This window comes from Chiloscyllium plagiosum, chromosome 6 (assembly GCF_004010195.1).
Source record: "Chiloscyllium plagiosum isolate BGI_BamShark_2017 chromosome 6, ASM401019v2, whole genome shotgun sequence".
Classification (NCBI taxonomy): Eukaryota; Metazoa; Chordata; class Chondrichthyes; order Orectolobiformes; family Hemiscylliidae; genus Chiloscyllium; species Chiloscyllium plagiosum.
The window spans coordinates 51,773,214-51,791,890 of NC_057715.1; the positions used below are offsets into that span (position 1 = coordinate 51,773,214).

General features: G+C 39.0%; 1 protein-coding gene across 11 annotated transcripts in view; it reads right to left on the reverse strand.

Annotated features, from left to right (window-relative positions):
• Positions 1 to 18,677, reverse strand: part of LOC122550578 (protocadherin Fat 3-like) — a 794,139-nt gene that overhangs the window by 179,193 nt on the left and 596,269 nt on the right. For all 11 annotated transcript variants that reach the window (XM_043691532.1, XM_043691531.1, XM_043691530.1 and 8 more), the window contains 2 exons: positions 18,014 to 18,153; positions 2,869 to 3,144 (listed from right to left, as the gene is read on the reverse strand). In XM_043691532.1, the coding sequence (XP_043547467.1) occupies positions 2,869 to 3,144; positions 18,014 to 18,153 (416 nt within the window). The remainder of the gene's footprint in view (positions 1 to 2,868; positions 3,145 to 18,013; positions 18,154 to 18,677) is intronic.

Below are 18,677 nucleotides of genomic sequence, written 5' to 3' on the forward strand. Positions count from 1 at the left end.
GACAAGTACAGTAAATATTAGTAATAGAAACATTGAAAGGTTACACACAGAAAGAGGCTGTTGCGTCCATTATGTCTGGCAAATTCTAGTCTCACCTTCCAGTATCTGGTCTGTAGCATTGCAGGTTATAGCACGACAGCTCCAGATTCACATTCCTTTCAAACAAGTGGAGGAGTTCTGTTACAAGATCTGCCTGTGAGGAGGATTTGTTCTGTCTTTATTTTTGAAAGCAAGTACTGTAAATGTGGAGATGAGCTGGCTGCTTTGAGCCCAGTTAGCTTTGTTTTCTATTAAAAAGTTGAAATAATAGAAGCAGGAATGGGTGGGATCAAGCTCCCAGTGAACTAGGATTTAAGTTTTAGCTTTCAGCTGTTGCTGGGCTCTTGACGCTGGATGTGGAAGTTAATATTCCTTTCTCTGTTACAGTTAAAAGCTGAGTTCTCTTCCTGCTGCTCAATTGCATGTGAGATAATCTCTTTTGTTAACTTTGCCTTTACTAAGGATTTGTTTATGGGATGTTACTATATTGGAACAATTGCTGTTTAGTTGTTAAATAATCTATTGTTCTGAAAAGTTTTCTAGTCGAGTTATTATTTCAATTCTTCTTTGTTTTGTTTGTACTTTAATTATTGTGTAAAAATAAAGTATGGTTAGCTTCAAGCTTGGTAGTTTCACCAATCAAATTGCATTCATAACACTATGCCTTACACCTGCCTTTAAAAATAAAAAAATGTTGGGGCCTAGTCTATCATCTTAATAATATTTTGAGGGGGTTTGGTCTGGTTATAACAGTTCTGTCTCCACTACCAAACAAGGCAGAAAAGTCCAAACATCTACTAATCTCTGGGGAAAAGACGTTTTTCATGTTCCCTCTAATTCTTCTGCCAATTACGTTAAATCTACACTCTGGTATCTGACCTATTCGGTATGGGAAGCAGGCCTTCCTGCCTATTGTATCAAGTGCTTTCCTAACTGTACACAAAATTCCAGCTGTGGCTTAATCAATGTTTTATATATTTCTGGCATTATATCACAGCTTTGGTATTCCACACATCATCAATGCAAAAGAAGCATTCCATGTGCTTTCATTGGCAGATGCGGTTCAATCGGGACAAATGTAAGGTGATGCATTTTAGAAGATCCAATTCGAGAGTGAACTCTATGGTAAATTAAAAAGCCCTGGGGAAAATTAATGTACAGAATGATCTGGGTGTTCAGATCCATTGTACCCTGAAGGTGGCAACGTAGGTTGCTAGAGTGGTCAAGAAGGCATATGGAATGCTTCCCATCGGATGAAGTATTTAGTACTAGAGTTGGCAGGTCATGTTACATATGTATAGGACTTTGGTTCTACCACATTTGGAATACTGCATACATTTCTGGTCATCACGTTACCAGAATGATGTGGTTGCTTTGGAGCAGGTGCAGAGGAGTTTCACCAGGATGTTGTCTGGTATGGAGGATGCAAGCTATGAAGGGAGGTTGAGTAGATTAGAATTATTTTCATTAGAAAGGAGGTGGTTGAGGGGGGACCTGATTCAGATCTACTACATCATGAGAGATATAGACAGGGTGGATAGCAAGAAGCTTTTTTCCCCAGAGCGATTCAATTACTAGGGGTCATGAGTTCAAGGTGAGAGAGGAAAAGTTTAAGGGGGAATTTGCATGGAAAGTTCTTTACGCAGAGGGTAGATTAGATTATTAGATTAGATTACATTACAGTGTGGAAACAGGCCCTTCGGCCCAACAAGTCCACACCGAACCCGCCAAAGCATAACCCACCCATACCCCTACATTTACCCCTTACCTAACACTACGGGCAATTTAGCATGGCCAATTCAGCTGACCTGCACATCTTTGGACTGTGGGAGGAAACCGGAGCACCCGGAGGAAACCCACGCAGACACGGGGAGAACGTGCAAACTCCACACAGTCAGTCGCCTGAGGCGGGAATTGAACCCGGGTCTCAGGCGCTGTGAGGCAGCAGTGCTAACCACTGTGCCACCGTGCCGCCCACGTAGTGGGTGCCTGGAAAGCATTGCCAGCGAAGGTAGTAGAGGCGGGCATGATAGCGTCACTTAAGATGTAACCAGACAGATACATGAATGGGCAGGGAGCAGAGAGATAGAGATCCTTGGAAAATAGGAACTGTTTCAGATAGAGGATCTGGATCAGCACAGGCTTGTAGGGCCTAAGGGCCTGTACCTGTGCTGCAATTTTCTTTGTTCTTTGCCACTGCATCAGCTTGTCCTGCCATGTACTTTCATGGACATGTGGACATGCTCCAACGTTTCTCACTTCATCTATCTGTCTCAATACCCTGTTTATTGTGTATCTCCTAGCTTTGCTTGCCCTCCCCAAACACATTACCTCACACTCCTCTGGAATGAATTCTAGTTGCCTCTTTCTCACCCACTCAGCCAAATCATTAGCATCCTTTTGGAATCGAGTTATCCTTTAAACTAACAACTGCTTGATAAATTTTAGTGTCATCTACAAATCTGTTAATCATGTAGCTTACATTTAAATTCAAATTATTAATTTCTCCATAATCAATTACACTCCATACAGCACATTCCTCAGTACCTATTCACGGGGGAATCTCTCGCTAATCAATTGAATTTAACAAGTACAGTAAAGACAGTAAAATGGCTAGTTTCAGCAAAGATAGGGATAATCAAAATAACACACACAAATGCTGTCATCTATAATCTTCAGTGGTCTCTTAACAAGAATCCGCAATAGAACTTTGAAGCAAAAGAGGTACCTTCAAATAGAATACATGTTGTAAATGCTTATCGGTTTTGATGTGAAGAGATGTTCCTCAAAAAGGCAAATTCTGAAAATGTTGTTTGAACACTCACTTACCATTACAGTCAAACTATGCTGAGCCTGTGCTTCATGATCCACTTTTTCAGCTATGCTCAGCATTCCTGTATTATGATCAAGATGAAATTTACGGAGGCTTATGGGATCTATACTGCTGTGTATAGAGTATGTTAACTTGCTTTTCTCATCCCTGTCAGTAGCTTTGATGTGCAGAATTTCAGTATTTATGGCAGCATCTTCAGAAATGGTAACATCATAGCTTGGCCTGGAGAACACAGGTCCATTATCGTTATTGTCGAGTATTCTGACAAATACCTGTAAGTCCAAACAGTGCACAATTAGAGATTTAGCTCAATGATTATAACAATGAGCTTTCAAACATAAGTTATGAATTTTCTGCACTGTACATTTTGGTAATTTGACATTTTTCTACAGTAAACATGCAAGATATTTCGTATTTGAAAGGAAGGACAGAATGTTCCAAGGAGGTAGGTCAGGAACAATCTGGAAACGAGGGCATTAGGTCAATGGTCCACACATTTCTGTCCCCATAAGAGGTGGACACCAATGGCTACTCACCTGCTAAAAGCCAATGAATTTGGAAATGCTGTCTTATGAGGCCCCAGTTGAGGGTAAAGCTCAGTACACACTTGGAGGTGGTTTGCTCATATCTCATATCTGCTCAGCGGGCCCATGAGTCCTCCTATCATTCTCTCTCCATCCTAGAGCTATTTCTGCCACAAGGCCACAGAGCTGCAGCCACAGGTCATACTTTGATCACAAATACATTTTTTAAAAAATTTCATACATTTCTTGAAGATGCCTTCATCTCAGGTTGCCCCTAATTTCTCATGCCTGTCACAGCAGCACCAACATGCTCCAGTGCTCATAGAGTGGATTTTGATAAAATCATGCAGAAGGGTGACCAGGCGTCATTAACATGGTAGGAATCTACTTGTAGTCTGGACCTAAGCACATTTTTAAAGGCATTAAGATCCCATTATTTGGAGTTTCAAAAATGTTCAATATTATAATAAATGTAAAGAAAAATCATTGATAAAATCTTAAAGCTATAATGAAAAGATAACATAACTTAGTCACCAATATTCTCTTTCAAAGATTTCTGACATCGCAATCGTCCGTAAGATCACAATCTGACTGACTAATGTGAGTCTAAACCAAAATATGGAGATTTGAAGTGTTGAAGATACAAATTCTACTATGATATCCACTGTTTTTAAGAATCTTATGGTTAAACTGTCATAGTCAGCTATTTACAATCAATTTTAATGGTTGAGATGAAGAGAGAACACGGCATTAAAGTTTGTTAATACGACAAAGATAAATGGAGATCTACGTGAGGAAGCAAGAAAGTGACAGTTAACAAGATACAGGCAGATTAAGTGATTAGCAACAAAATGGCAGACAGAAAATAATATGGGGATGTGACAAGTTACTTGCTTGAAGGAAAAATAGAAATACAAAATATGTTTTGAAAGGTGTGAAATTTGAAAATGTTAATTATTAGAGAGACTTTGGACAAAAAGTCGTCGTGCAGGTACAGCAAACACTTAGGAAAAGGTAAATGTTATATTTGTTTTTATTGCGATGGGATTGGAATACAAGAATAAGCAAATCTTGCTTGAACTGTATATGGATACCACATGACTAAGTATATTTAAAGCTGAGATAGAGAGAGACTGTCCTTATCTCAAGGCTCCAAGACTACATATGTGAAATTGGGAGTTGAGGCTGAATATCAACTGGATGTACTGAATGATTGACCATGAACAAGGTATTATATGGTCTATTTTCTGCTACTATTGTAGTTTATATTTGTGATTTCAAAAAAAAGCTTTTTTTCTCCAGAACTTTACACAGTTTAGGAATATTTTACAAAATAGCAACTATTAAAATAAATATTAACCACTAATAACTAAGTTAGACAATGTAGGAACATAGAAACAGGAGTCAGCCGTTTGTCCCTTCGAGCCTGTTATATTACTTAGTAAGATCATGGCTGAGCTGTTGTGGTCTCAACTGCACTTTCTTGTCTGCACTTCATAACACTACACTCCCTTGTCTGACAAAAATTAATTTAAGAGGGAAAGTGAGGGCTGCAGATGCTGGAGATCAGAGCTGAAAATGTGTTGCTGGAAAAGCGCAGCAGGTCAGGCAGAATCCAAGGAACAGGAGAATCGACGTTTCGGGCATATGTTTAATCCAGCTTTTAATTAATTTAAAGAGCCAGCCTCAACTACCTTCTGGGGAATGGCAGTCCACACTCTAATGACCCTTGGAGAGAAAAAGTCTTATCTGTCTTAAAAGCTGGCCCATTATTCTTAAACTATGTCCCCTCATTTTGGTCTTTTCCATAAGAGGAAACATTCTATTGGTATCCACCGTATCCAGTCTGTTCAAGATCTTATAGGTTTCAATAGGATCATCTAATTATGGTAAAATTGAATGGTTATGGACTTTGTCTGTTCAATCTTTTTTTCATAAGGTTTTCAACCCAGGAATGAGCTGAATAAACGTTCTCTGAATTGCTTCTAAATGTAGTAAGACAACTATGTATCCTAAAGTAATGATAATAGTCAAATAACATTTCATTGACAACATCCAAAAGTGTGGAAAGTGCTTCCAAATTTTTGTTTTCAATGTGGAAATTATATTTGTATTGAGGCTTCCATTACAAACATTAATGACTGACTTCAAAATGACTTCAAGGATAATGAACAAGCTCAGTTACATTAATAAAGGTTACTAAGAACAACCCAATGATGAATGTCAATTTGTTTTTGAGGTATGCTACTTAAGTATCTTATACTAAACACTTTTCAGAGGGTTGAAGAATAGAACATTTTTATTTTTCTTAAAATGAGAAATACATTGAAGGAAATGTGTGCTCTTTTTTGGTAGCAGGTTTCCAGTTATTTATAATCGTTAATCATAAGCAAAGTTTTAGTAAAAGGAAACTATAATGTTATCTTTTACACCAGGTGATTATGAAAGCATAAAATTCAAAAGAAATTGCATAATTAAGGCTAGCTTCATAATTTTTCTTTCCACAGTAATCTTTTGATTGTAGTCTTGACTAGCACATCATGAATTTTGGCCGACTGATTAAATGTGGTCTTCTCCACATTGGGGTACAGGGCACATTTCACCGAGCATCTCAGCCAGGCCTTAAGGGGCCGACCTGACCTACAAGTCATCGCCCATTTTACTTCCCCTTCCCACCCCCTTTCTGACATGACTTTTCTTGGCCTCCTCCATTGCTACAGTGAATCAGACCGCAAGTTGGAGGAACAACTCCTCATCTTTCGCCTGGGCAGCCTACAACCTGGAGGACTTAACATTGAGTTCTTCAATTTCAAATAATCTCTCTTCCCATCCCCTGACTCCCTTCCACTCCTCTGATCAATCCTTCCTTTCAGCTACTAACCGGATTCATTCCTCTCATTGACCAATCAGGTCATATAGTCTACCTGTGTTCACCTATTCCTACCTCACTACCCCGCCTTCAATTGGTATGAAGGTACGAAGTTAAATACAGTTAATAGATGTCTAAAGAGACTTGGGGTTCAGGTACATAGATCTCTAAAATATCACAAACAGGTGTAGAAAATAATCAAGAACATTAATGGAATGCTGACCTTTATATTCAAAGGGCTGGAGTACAAAGATGCAGAAATTATGCTGTAGTTATACAAAAGCCTGGTTAGCCCCACTTGCAGCAGGTCTTGGCTGCAACTTAGGAATGATATATTGGTTTTGCAGGAACATATGTTTACAGAAATGATATTCAGACTTCAAGTTACAAATTAGGCCTGCTTTCTCTTCAAGTTAGAAGGTTAAGGGGTGAGCTGATTGAAGTCTTCAAGTTATTAACAGAAAAAGACAAGGTAGATGAAGATAAACTTTTTCTACTCATTGTGGATTCTAGAATCAGGCAGTATAGTCTGAGAGGTTGCTTTTCACACTGGAGACCTGTGACCAGTGGTGTGTCACAAGGCTTGGTGCTGGATCCACTGCTTTTCATCATTTATATAAATGATTTGGATGTGAACAATAGAAAATAGGGTTAGTAAATTTGCAGATGATGCCACAACTGGAGGTGTAATGGACAGCGAAGGAGGTTATGCCAGAGTACAATGGGATCTTGATCAGATAGACCGAGGATGAGCAGATGGAGCTTAATTTAGGCAAATAGGAGGTGCTGCATTTTGAACATTGGTTAGGCCATTTTTGGAATAGTGTGCAATTCTGGTCTCCGTGCTTATAGGAAGGATGTTGAGAAACTTGAATGGATTCAGAAAAGGTTTACAAGGATGTTGCCAGGGTTGGAGAGTTTGACCTATAGGGAGAAGTTAAATAGGCTGGGGCTATTTTTCCCAGAACATCAGAGCTAAGGAGTAACTTTATAGAGGTTTATAAAATCATGAGGGGTGTTGATAGGGTAAATAGACGAAGTCTTTTGCCTAGGGTCAGGGAGTTAAAAACTAGAGGGCATAGGTTTTGAGGTGAGAGGGAAACGATTTAAAAGGGACTTTAGGGGCAACTTTTTCACAGAGAAGGTGGTGCATGTGTGGAATGAGCTGCCAGAGGAAGTGCTGAAGGCTAGTATAATTACAGCATTTAAAAGGGATCTGGATGGGTGTATGAAAAGCAAGGTTTTAGAGGGATACGGGCCAAATGCTGGCAAATGGCACTAGATTTATTTCGGATATCTGGTCAGCATGGACAAGTATGACCAAACGTAAGCAAAGGTATTAAGGGATAATGGCCAAAAGCAAGTATATGGAATTGCATCACAGATCAACCATTATTTCACTGAATGGTGGAACAGGCTTGAGGGGTTGAATGACTTACTCATGTTCAATTGTTGTTAAGCACGAGTGGCCATCAACTAAGATACCAGTTTGTTGGAAGGTGAGGTTTCAAGCAAATCCCACTGTAGATGGCTCTGATGGGCTCTTCGATGGGATGGCCCACAGGAAAAAAAGCTAGTAGTAAATACATAACTAAATGCTTGGTCTATTGTAAAGTCAGCTATAAAGCCTATGTTCATATTGAAGTGGATGGAAGAGTTCAACAAAAATCTGGCACAGGAACTTGTGCAGGGTTTTGAACCCAATCTTTTCAGCATTGAAATGATGGTCAAATCTGTTTACATTCTTGTAGAACCAAATATGATGCAGCATCTGATGGCAATGGTGCAGCAAACACCTAACATTTGAGTGAAGTGGAAGCTTAGATTGCTATCATGATTTAGGATTACAGTATAGAAAGGGGTTTACAAAATATTACAGCAGCCTAAAATTCTAAGACATTATTAGGATATTTGAGGTGCTCTCCCAGAGTTTCATCAGTGGTTCCATAGTTCAGAAAGACAGCATTTACATCCAGGAGGCCTGGATTCAAGTCCCATCTGTTCCAGAGATGGGCATTAACATTAGATTAGAAAATAGTACTTTTGTTCTCTGACCTGAATTGGGATTGGACTGGCAGCCTTTTTGTTTTACTATTTTAATTAAACTTTTTACTTTATTTTTAAGCGTGGACTGAATTGCAAAACTTGACTGCTTTGCAATAAAGGACTTAGGAAGGAATTGCTGTACTTTTAAAAACAAAGTTTCTGAAATTTGTAAACTGCATTTAGACGTTGCTTTGCAAGCAATGGGGGAAGGTGTAAGAGGATACAGCTTGGCATTGGTGTGTCCAAACAAATTGAAATTCACCAGCAAAAGGTTACCGATTGGTTTGTGGAATTGTGACCTGTCGTGGATGGCAAAGGTCATTAGCCTGATAACTCTGATTGGTTCCTGAGTAGCTTAACAGCTTCTGGGTGTGAACGATGCAATGAGAAGCCCTCAAACCTCTAGAAGGTGAGGTAGTGAGTCTCTTTCTCGCAAGTCTGTAAAATTTCCTGAAGATAAGACAGACAGTTGGTTTCTCCCACTAGTTACTCTAAGTGGTGGCCTTTAACCAGTAGCTCACCATGCGTGCCTCCTGAAAAGAAGTGAGAAGAAACTGGCAAACAGAGGTTGAAGAACCCAAATTCCTGCCAAGCAACAGGATGTTCGCAGCAAACCCTATGGACTGGCCCTACTGAAATGCAGTTCCCTGCCTTTTATAATGAAAGGGGAAATTATTATCACAAGTAATCAGCTGTGAACTTTCAACATAAAGTTGTACTGTGTGAGACACCAATCCCCTTTGAAGTCTGACCCAGTACAACCTTATGTTGAAAGTTCACAGCTGATTACTTGCAATTAGAAATTTACACTTTTGTAATAAACAGTAGTTCTAGTCAAGTACAGGAACCTAACCCGTTATCTGTAACCTGGGTCTATCCCAGTTAAATTTGGAACTTTGCATACTTGCATTTAGTTTAAACTTTTGCAACGACTCTAGGATTAGTGGAGCTTGGTTTCTAGCATGCTGTTCTCGTGAGGCATAACAACAGCATTAGGAAACCTGCTCACACTGGTAAGTGGATGGTGGAGCCACTTAGGACAGACTGTGATAAAATTGCCAAGTTGTTAATGCTGCTGGCAAATGTAGGTTTTCATCCTGACATTTCGGTTCAAAGATAGTTGATTCGTTACAACCCAATGATTCTATGACTTTAATTGATGATTTTCTTTAAATACTGTTGTGGAGATCTTTCCAATGATAAATATACATTCAGCAGTCTGAGATTAAGAGGGGGCAATAGTGGGATTATTGAACTGCAAGATGGCATAACAGAAATAAAATCAGTGTATGTCATGAACTACTGCTGTGTGTACATGCTCCTTTTTGGCAGAGAATAGCATCAATACCCTTCTCAATACTGTCCCTTATGACCAATACATTTCTTCTTATTCCTCCATCTTAAATGGTTTCCTTTCCCATGATCAGTTAACACATCTATCCGACAGCCCTCACTCTCTTCCAGACATTCTGAAAGAACTTCAAATCTGTTGGACATTCGCTGAGGCTCCTGCTCGAACCTGCAGCCACACTCTCCTGTCCCCGAGTACCCTAAATCAAATGAGCCAAAACTAAGTGATTACTTCCAAAGAACAGTCGTACTGGACTCAAAAAACCTGACTAGCTCAGTTTCTCCAGCACTTTTCAGACCTTCAGTATCAGCAGCTCTTTCTTATTACCTAAGAAATGTGACTGCTTCTTGGTACCATGAATCCAGATAAATTTCCCCCTCCCTCAAGCATTCTAGTGCCTGTAGTACATCCTCCAGTTCGTAAACACTGTGCCAGCAGTACAGCCCTTCTCTGAAACTCAAGCCCTCTTGAAATGAATACTAACATTGCATTCGCTTTCCTAACTGCCATCTAACCTACATGTTAACCTTTAGAGAATCCTTAACTAGGATCCCCAAGTCCCTTTGCTTTCAGATTTCCAAAGCTTTTCCCCATTTAGAAAACAAGGTTTGCCTCTATTATTTACCAGCATTAAGAACCTCACACTTGCCCACATTATATTCTAACTGCCACTTTTTTGCCCACTCTCCTAGACTGTCCAAGTCCTTCCACATCCTCCCTGCTTCCTCAACACCACCTATCCCTATCTGTCTTTGCAAAATTAGCAATAATGTCCTCAGTTCCCCTGTCCAAATGCTGCTGGTGACTTCCACTCTGAAAACTAATGCAAAGCACCTAATCAGGTCCTTTGAATTCCCTTGTTCCCCAATACTATTTCCCTAATACTCATTTTCCAGGAGTCTAATGTACACTCTTGCCTCTCTCTTACCTTTTATTTATCTAAAATAACTCATGCAATCTTCTTTTATTTACAACCTAGCTTAACCTTATATTTCATTTTCTCCTCCCTTATTGCTTTTTTAGTTGTTATCCTCAGCTGGTTTTTAAAGGCTTCCCAATCCTTTGGTTTCCCACTAATCTTCACCACATTGTAACCATTTTCTTTCATGATTGTCTTGTATGATTCTTCTTCTTTGGGATGAAGTTCTGCTTATCTCTTGAATTACACCAGAACTCCTGCTATTGCTGCTCCACTGCCTTTCTCTAACAAAGGGTCGGTTAGACTCGATACATCAGCTCTTTTCTCTCTTTACAGATGCTGCCAGACCTGCTGAGATTTTCCAACATTTTCTCTTTTGGTTTCAGATTCCCCGATCCACAGTAATTTGCTTTTATCCACTGCCTTTCTTGCTAGGCTCCCCTTCCAATCAACTCAAGCCAGCAACTCCCTCACATCTTCATAGTTACATCTCAATTTCTTGTGCTGCGACACATGTATGCCAGAGTCTAGGCAGGACAGTAAAACACTGATATGAGAAACGAAGGTCAGAGAATGGCAGGAAAGCATAGCGAGAGAAAAAATACTTAAAGCACACCAACAAAAGACTAGATACAGTAATACAAAGGTATAAAAAAAAAACTAAAGGCTAAGTATCTGAATGCAGTATCCTTTATAACAAAGTAAATAAATTGATAGTACACACTAAAATATAATTTTTTAGCCATTATGGAGACATGACTGCGTGATTACAATGGTTGAATGCTGAATATTTTTGAGGCATGAAAGACTTTCAAGAGAACCAGAAAACTTGATAAAAGTGAAGGGATAGCACTTTTAATCAAAGATCGCATTGGTTCAATAGTTAAAAGTGACAATAGTTGAGGCAATCAGGATGTCGAAACAGCCTGGGTGGAGTGGAGGAGCAGTTTTAGATAAGATTCCACTAGTGGAAATGGGCTACAGGCCCCCAAACATGAACCACTGTATAGGGCAAAGTAAACAAGAAAAAACATTGGGTTCTTGTAACAAAGGGACGAGAATCATGGGCGATTTTAATCTGCAAATGAATAAAAATCAGATTGTACAGTTCTGGTTTCAAGAGATATTATTGAATTGGAAAGGATGCAGAAAAGATTTAAAGATCATCAGACATCATAGAATCCTAAAATAAAAACTGAAAGGACTACAGATGCTGTAAATCAAAGTAAAGTAAAAAAATAAAATAAAATTGCTGGAAAACTCAGCAGATTTGGCAGCATCTTTGGACAGTAATCAGAGTTAACATTTTGGGCCTGTTCTGAGGAAGGGTCAGTTACACCATTTAAAAGACATTTAGACAGTTCCATGAAAAGGAAGAATTTAGACTCTGTGGAGTTTACACATTTCCCAATGTCTGCGTGGGTCTTCTCCTGCAGTCCAAAGATGTGCAGGTTAAGTGATTTGGCCATGCTAAAAATATAGACCAAACGCAGGAAAACAGGATTAGTTTAGTTTAGGAAACCTGGTCAGCATGGACGAATTGGACCGAACAGTCTATTTCCATATGGCTCTACGACTCTTGTAACCTGGACAAGTAGTCTACAGAATGTTGGAGATTCTTTTTCTGAGCAGCATATTCTGGAACAATCAGGAAAGCAGGTTGCATTCAACTTGGTGTCGGTGATAAAGCATAGTTAATTCATAACTTCAGATTAAAAGCTCCAACCACAACATAATTGAAATTTGAAAGGGAAGTAGTAGATCTAAGACTAGTACATTAAACCTAAATAAGGGCAAATACATAACATGAAAGCTGAACTAGCTGAAGTGCTTGGATATTAGGCAAGGAGGTTGGTCAGTAGAAAAGCAGTGGGAGATATTCAAAAAGATATTTCACATTCCTGGAACCATTCCTGTAAATTCCTTTGCATTCTGCTTCTGCTTCTGATAATGTGGCACCCACAACTGTACTCTATACTCCAACTGAGTTCTAACAAGTGTCTTCTGCAAGTTCAGCATCACCTCCTTGCACTTCTACTCTGTCTTTATCAATAAAGTTGATGACACTGTATGCTTGACATACAACCTTCTGCAAGTCTATTGTATGGCACTGTATCAACATCTGGGAATTTATTTATAGCACAGTTTATTCTCAGTGAGGTTCTCTTACTGCTTTAAAACTCCAGCAGCTTCGGGAACATAATTTCCCCTCTAGAGATCCATGCTGACTCTTCCGAGTCAACTCATCTTTTCCCAAGTGATACTAATTCTTTCAAGAATATTTGTTTTTTGAAGCTTCCTCACCGTTAAATTGACTGGTCTGTAATTGTTGAGATAATCCTTACAACCTTTCTTGAGCAACATCCTAATGTCTGTAATTCTGGCAGCTTCCCTCAAGTCCAGCGAAGACTGATTATGGCTAGTGCCCCTGAAATCTCTACTTTCATTTCCTTCAAAAACCCTGGACGGCAAGAAATGACTAAAACATTAATTATGAGCAAGAAGGAAGCCAGTGAGAAATTAAAAATGGATACTAAATGGTTCTATAGGTCATCAAAAAGAGAAAAAAAAGCAAATAAAGTAAGTTTTGGTCCTCTCTTGAGAATAGGGTTGCACTAACAAATATCAAGAAAATGGTAGATTAAATAAACAAGGATTTTCCTCATATATTCACTATAGAGAACACAAAAAAAACTGTGCAATAGTTGTAAATCAGATGATGAAAGGAAGAGAGGAATTGGAAGCAGTACTAAACTGACAAGTCCCCAGGTCTTGACAGATTTCATCCTTGCATCTTAAAATAGGTAGTCAATGCATTGGAAATAACTCACCATATATAACAGTTCACAGTCTAAATGTAGCTGAAAATGTGTTGCTGGAAAAGCGCAGGTCAGGCAGCATCCAGGGAACAGGAGAATCGACGTTTCGGGCATAAGCCCTTCTTCAGCCCTTCTTCGGGCTTATGCCCGAAACGTCGATTCTCCTGTTCTCTGGATGCTGCCTGACCTGCTGCGCTTTTCCAGCAACACATTTTCAGCTCTGATCTCCAGCATTTGCAGATCTCACTTTCTCTTCACAGTCTAAATGTATTCAATAACTCTGATAGAATTAGAACTAAGTGAATAGTTAAGGTAAATAGATGCATCAATTGCATGTTCTAGTTTCTGTTCACAAACGTTTTATTTAATGCCTCCAATCTATTTGCATTTGGCACACAAAACCCTTGAAATATATTCCTTTATCTTTCTGTAGGCTTCCTACCTCCCACAGCTAATTTAACTTTTATAGAAAGGCCCCTGCCCACCATATGGTTCAATATATTAGCCACCAGCTGACGTCAACTGAGAAGTTAGATGTGGCTAATTGTGTTTTTGTTTAGTGAATAAAGATGAATAAAGTAAGCACTGAAATCTCAACATTCACATGTGTATGCTTGTATATTTGAGCTTTATACTTTGTTGCTAAGACATTAAGAAATAGAGTATCTGAGGATTTTGATTAGGTGAGTGGTTTGTTTTCTTGGTTACTGAGTACCATTAAAAGATGTTTTTAAATAAATGTGTAAGTGTAAAATATTTGCATCAGTTGTTGAGGTGTTTTCCACTAAAATTAGTAAATACAGCTCAAATGTTGTAACTATGTCTACACTTACAGTTCATCTGCAAAGTCCATTTGAGAACATGTAGAGTAAAACTGTTCATATATCAATCGTCAAAACTGTATGACATATTTAAATATATCACCAACTGAGAATTTTGACAAATTAAACAAAAGTTAGCATGACAACAAAAATTATTTTAAAAATCCAAAACTTTTAAAATTAAATCTCTGAATACTTAATGAATATATGTCATGTTGGATGAATGCCATAAAATAAAATAGACTAATGCTTTATAAGAAACAGTTCCTGACTATTGCAGCCGCACAGTCAATGACCTTTTAAAAGCAGTTGAGGTTAATGAAAAAGCTGAAAAAAACCTTTTCAAAACAAAATACATGAACCATTAACACTGATAATGTTCCCATTGTCAAGTACCATTATGACCCATTATTATTCTATCACTTAGCTGAAATAAAAGTGCATCTGTACAGCAGACTTTCAAATGATATTATAAATGAAACATTTTCAGGAACCATTTTATTTTTGAATCAGGTATAATAGTTACTCTAAAATAATTTCAAGTTGAATGATTCAGTTCCTTATATCTTGGCCAATAGCCATTTTCTAGTGAGTAATTCTCAGTTGAAGGTTGAATTTTATTCTACTGTGTATCTGGAACTCAACAGGAACCTGAAGGATGAGGGTAAAAATCTCAGTATCCCAACTCCAATTTCTTTTTCTCTGCCATTTCCTTCTCATATATGCAAATCTCTGCTACTTCCTGGATTTCCAGAAGGAGGGTGACAACAGGCTTGAGGAATTAGTCACAAGTGCTCAGGGATCATCAAATGCAATGAGAGCTTTCTCACACTACATTAATGCCACTCATCCTACTTATATTTGAAGGATGGCATACGAACTTGCTAATTCCTTGGTCCTTAAGTTCTTCTATCACATTCAATTCCCAGCGCCTTTTCTGGAACTCCAGTAATTATCCTATCGCAAAATTGCTAAGCTATTGTGGCTAGGCCCTCATATATTCCCGCTCAGTGCCAAGAATGCAATAGAAAGCCTTTTATAGAAATATCATTCCACATCTCTGGTGCAGTGAGACTTGGACTGGGCCTCCATGTCCAGGATAGGGACACTACCACTGTGCTACAACTCTCCAATTTTAGAATTTTTGGCTGAATGCCCTTGTTGATCCTGAAGTACAATTTACATTTCTTTCTTATTTAACTGGAAATTAGCATGGAAAACAAAATGAATGCAAATGTTCAACCAGAATCCCTACAGTGTAGAAACAGGCCATTTGACCCCTCAATTCCACACTGGACCACAGAAGAGCATCCCACCCAGACCTACTATCCCCGTAGACCTGCATTTCCCATGGCTAATCCACCTAGTCTGCACATCTTGAGGGCAGCACGGTGACACAGTGGTTAGCACTGCTGCCTCACAGCGCCAGAGACCCACCTCAGGCGGGTTCAATTCCCACCTCAGGCGACTGTCTGTGTGGAGTTTGCACATTCTCCCTGTGTCTGCGTGGGTTTCCTCCGGGTGCTCCGGTTTCCTTCCACATCCAAAAATGTGCAGGTTAGGTGAATTGGCCTGGCTAAATTGCCCGCAGTGTTAGGTGAAGGGGTAAATGTAGGGGAATGGGTCTGGGTGGGTTGCACTTCGGCGGGTCGGTGTTGACTTGTTGTGCCGAAGGGCCTGTTTCCACACTGTAAGTAATCTAATCTAATCTTTGGTCTGTGGGAGGAAACCAGAGCACTCGGAGGAAGCTCACCCAGACATAGGGAGAATGTGTAAATTCCACACAAGGCTGGAATTGAACCCAAGTCCCTGGTGCTCTGAGGCAGGAGTGCTAACTACTGAGGCATCGTGCCACCCCATAGTGTTCCTTTCTTCAAGAAGGAATGACTTGGGTACTGTTCCCAGTGTCAGGAGGAGAGATCCAGAAGAACTTGATCTAAGGTTATAGGTAAAAGAGCCAAGGGAAAGCTGAGAAATTTTATTTTTATTTCAGTGAGATTCAGTAAGATCTAGAAGAAACACCTCAAATGGGTGATGACAGTTGATTAGGTCACAACTTTTAAAAGTGAGTTGAATACAAACTTGAAAAGGAACAAGTTACCCACTTAGGCATGGGGGAGTGGGGAGGAGAAAGAAAGTGAGTGTCAGAACTGGTTTTCAAAAAACCAGCATAAACATGATGGTTTCTCTTGTCTGCAAAATTCCTTGCGTTATATGATTTGGCAACTCAGGATCTCTCCTACTCTTACTCAGCTTTTGATCATATAAAATAGAATTACAAATTAGAACTGGAGACAATTACTTGGCCCCTACAGAAGTAAGCTTGAGGGGTGTGGCAATGAGGCACATGACCCAATCACTCACAAAGTGAACCATTTATGTCCCACCCAAGTGAACAGTAATAGGAATTAAACATTGAGGCAAGAAACTAGGAGCAGGCATATTGGAAGGAATTACATGCTGACAATCAACCCGTTTGGTCAGATTACAAATGTACATTACATTGCCAGGTTCTGCTGTAGGACAAAAACTCAGAGGTGGGGACACTGCACCACAAGACCACTTATGATAACAGGAGGATGTACAAAAAGCTACAAAAAGATAGTCATTCATTCATAATGTTTCACTTTATTTATAAAAAACTGTTTTTAAAACCTCAGGCAAATAGAAGTGTGAATATTCTCGACCTTTTCAATGGACTACGTATGGAGTTTTCCTCCTGTTGTTACATTCAAGCATCAATAACAGAAACTTCAAGCACTTGAAACTGCTCTATCTTATATAAACATTCTAGAATTTACAAAATAGATCACAGATCCAAAGCTGAGTAATGTTTAAACTGAGTAATATTTCAACACTCCTCTGGATTTCAGGACTCTCAGTTAAGAATGAAGTTTGGTCAAGAGTATAGGTGTAGGCTCATGGACTGAGTGAGCCTGCACTCTTAGAAAAGCCCCCTTGGGAAAAGTAGGGAACCTTGAAATAGGGGTGAGAAGCTCAGAATTTGGTCTTAACCATCATTTGCACCTCTTTTCTTATTCCTATGATGATTCAGGCTACAATCTTAAATTTGTTAATCCAGAGAAATAAAACCACTAGTCTGCCATAGTTAACTTTTCAAGGGACTATCCTATAAAGTTTTCTGCTTGTTGTTACGCTTTGACAAATGCTGTGCAGCTATGTCAAGTGCTATAATTTTCACTGTGCAATTCATATTATAAATATTTACAGCCATACACATATAAAAAGTTATGTTCAATAAGCAGTTCAGAAACAAGAAATGAAAACATCAGTCTAGATTAGATTACATTACATTACATTACAATGTGGAAACAGGCCCTTCGGCCCAACAAGTCCACACCGACCCGCCGAAGCGTAACCCACCCATACCCCTACATTTACCCCTTACCTAACACTACGGGCAATTTAGCATGGCCAATTCACCTGACCTGCACATCTTTGGACTGTGGGAGGAAACCGGAGCACCCGGAGGAAACCCACGCAGACACGGGGAGAACGTGCAAACGTGCAAGTCTAAGACCAAAGTATTTTTCCTCACCTATGAAAAGAAAATTTAATTCCAACAGTTCTGCTAACGATGCTAAATGAGAATCCCAAACAGCTAAACTGACAACAATTTTTAAGACAGCAGAAACAAATAATGTGATATGGCTTTCATCATTACTGAACATTGTATTACACAAGGACATATTATTAAAACACCAGGAAATGATGAACCTGAGCATTGTCATTTGCAATGCACTTTGAATTCATACACCCTGTCTGCTTTACCTGTGTGGTAGCTGAGTTTGTCCCATCTGTGACTTCCACAGTCATATTATATGTGGCCCTATGCTCAGTATCCAGTGGCTTTGCGATAACAAGTGTGCCAACACCCTTCTCTATTTCGAACACACTTTCATAATTTCCACCTGCAAGGTACAACATAAAATAAGAACTATGCAGTCAGTCTCAAGATAACAGACTGAAAAAGACAAAAATCACTTTAATCACCTCAGCTTTGAGTTCTAAAATCTAAATTTTATGTTCACCATGTGGATAGTAATGATCTCAAAGATTATTTTATAATCACAACAAACAGTCCTGAGTTTTGCAGTAGTCCCATCAATTTTTTTTGATCAGAAACTGCAGAAGTTCTTTTTAATTACAGATTCTCGACACTTCGAATTCCAAAGTAGGTATATCAAGACAAAGAGAAAAAGAATTGAAATGTCAGTTACAAATATATAAACACATGTCAATTTTTGCCAGAGAGAATTAAACCTTCACCATTTTCCAGTAATGACCCACCGTTATTGCTCTTAATGTAGTGTGTTAAATTAGTAATGGCTATCACAAACTCAGTTTCAACTTTTGCTGTATGGCAAGTCAAAATCAGCAAATTGAGATGTATTTCACACTTCAATATTCAAGATATAAAGGGTCGAGGAATATT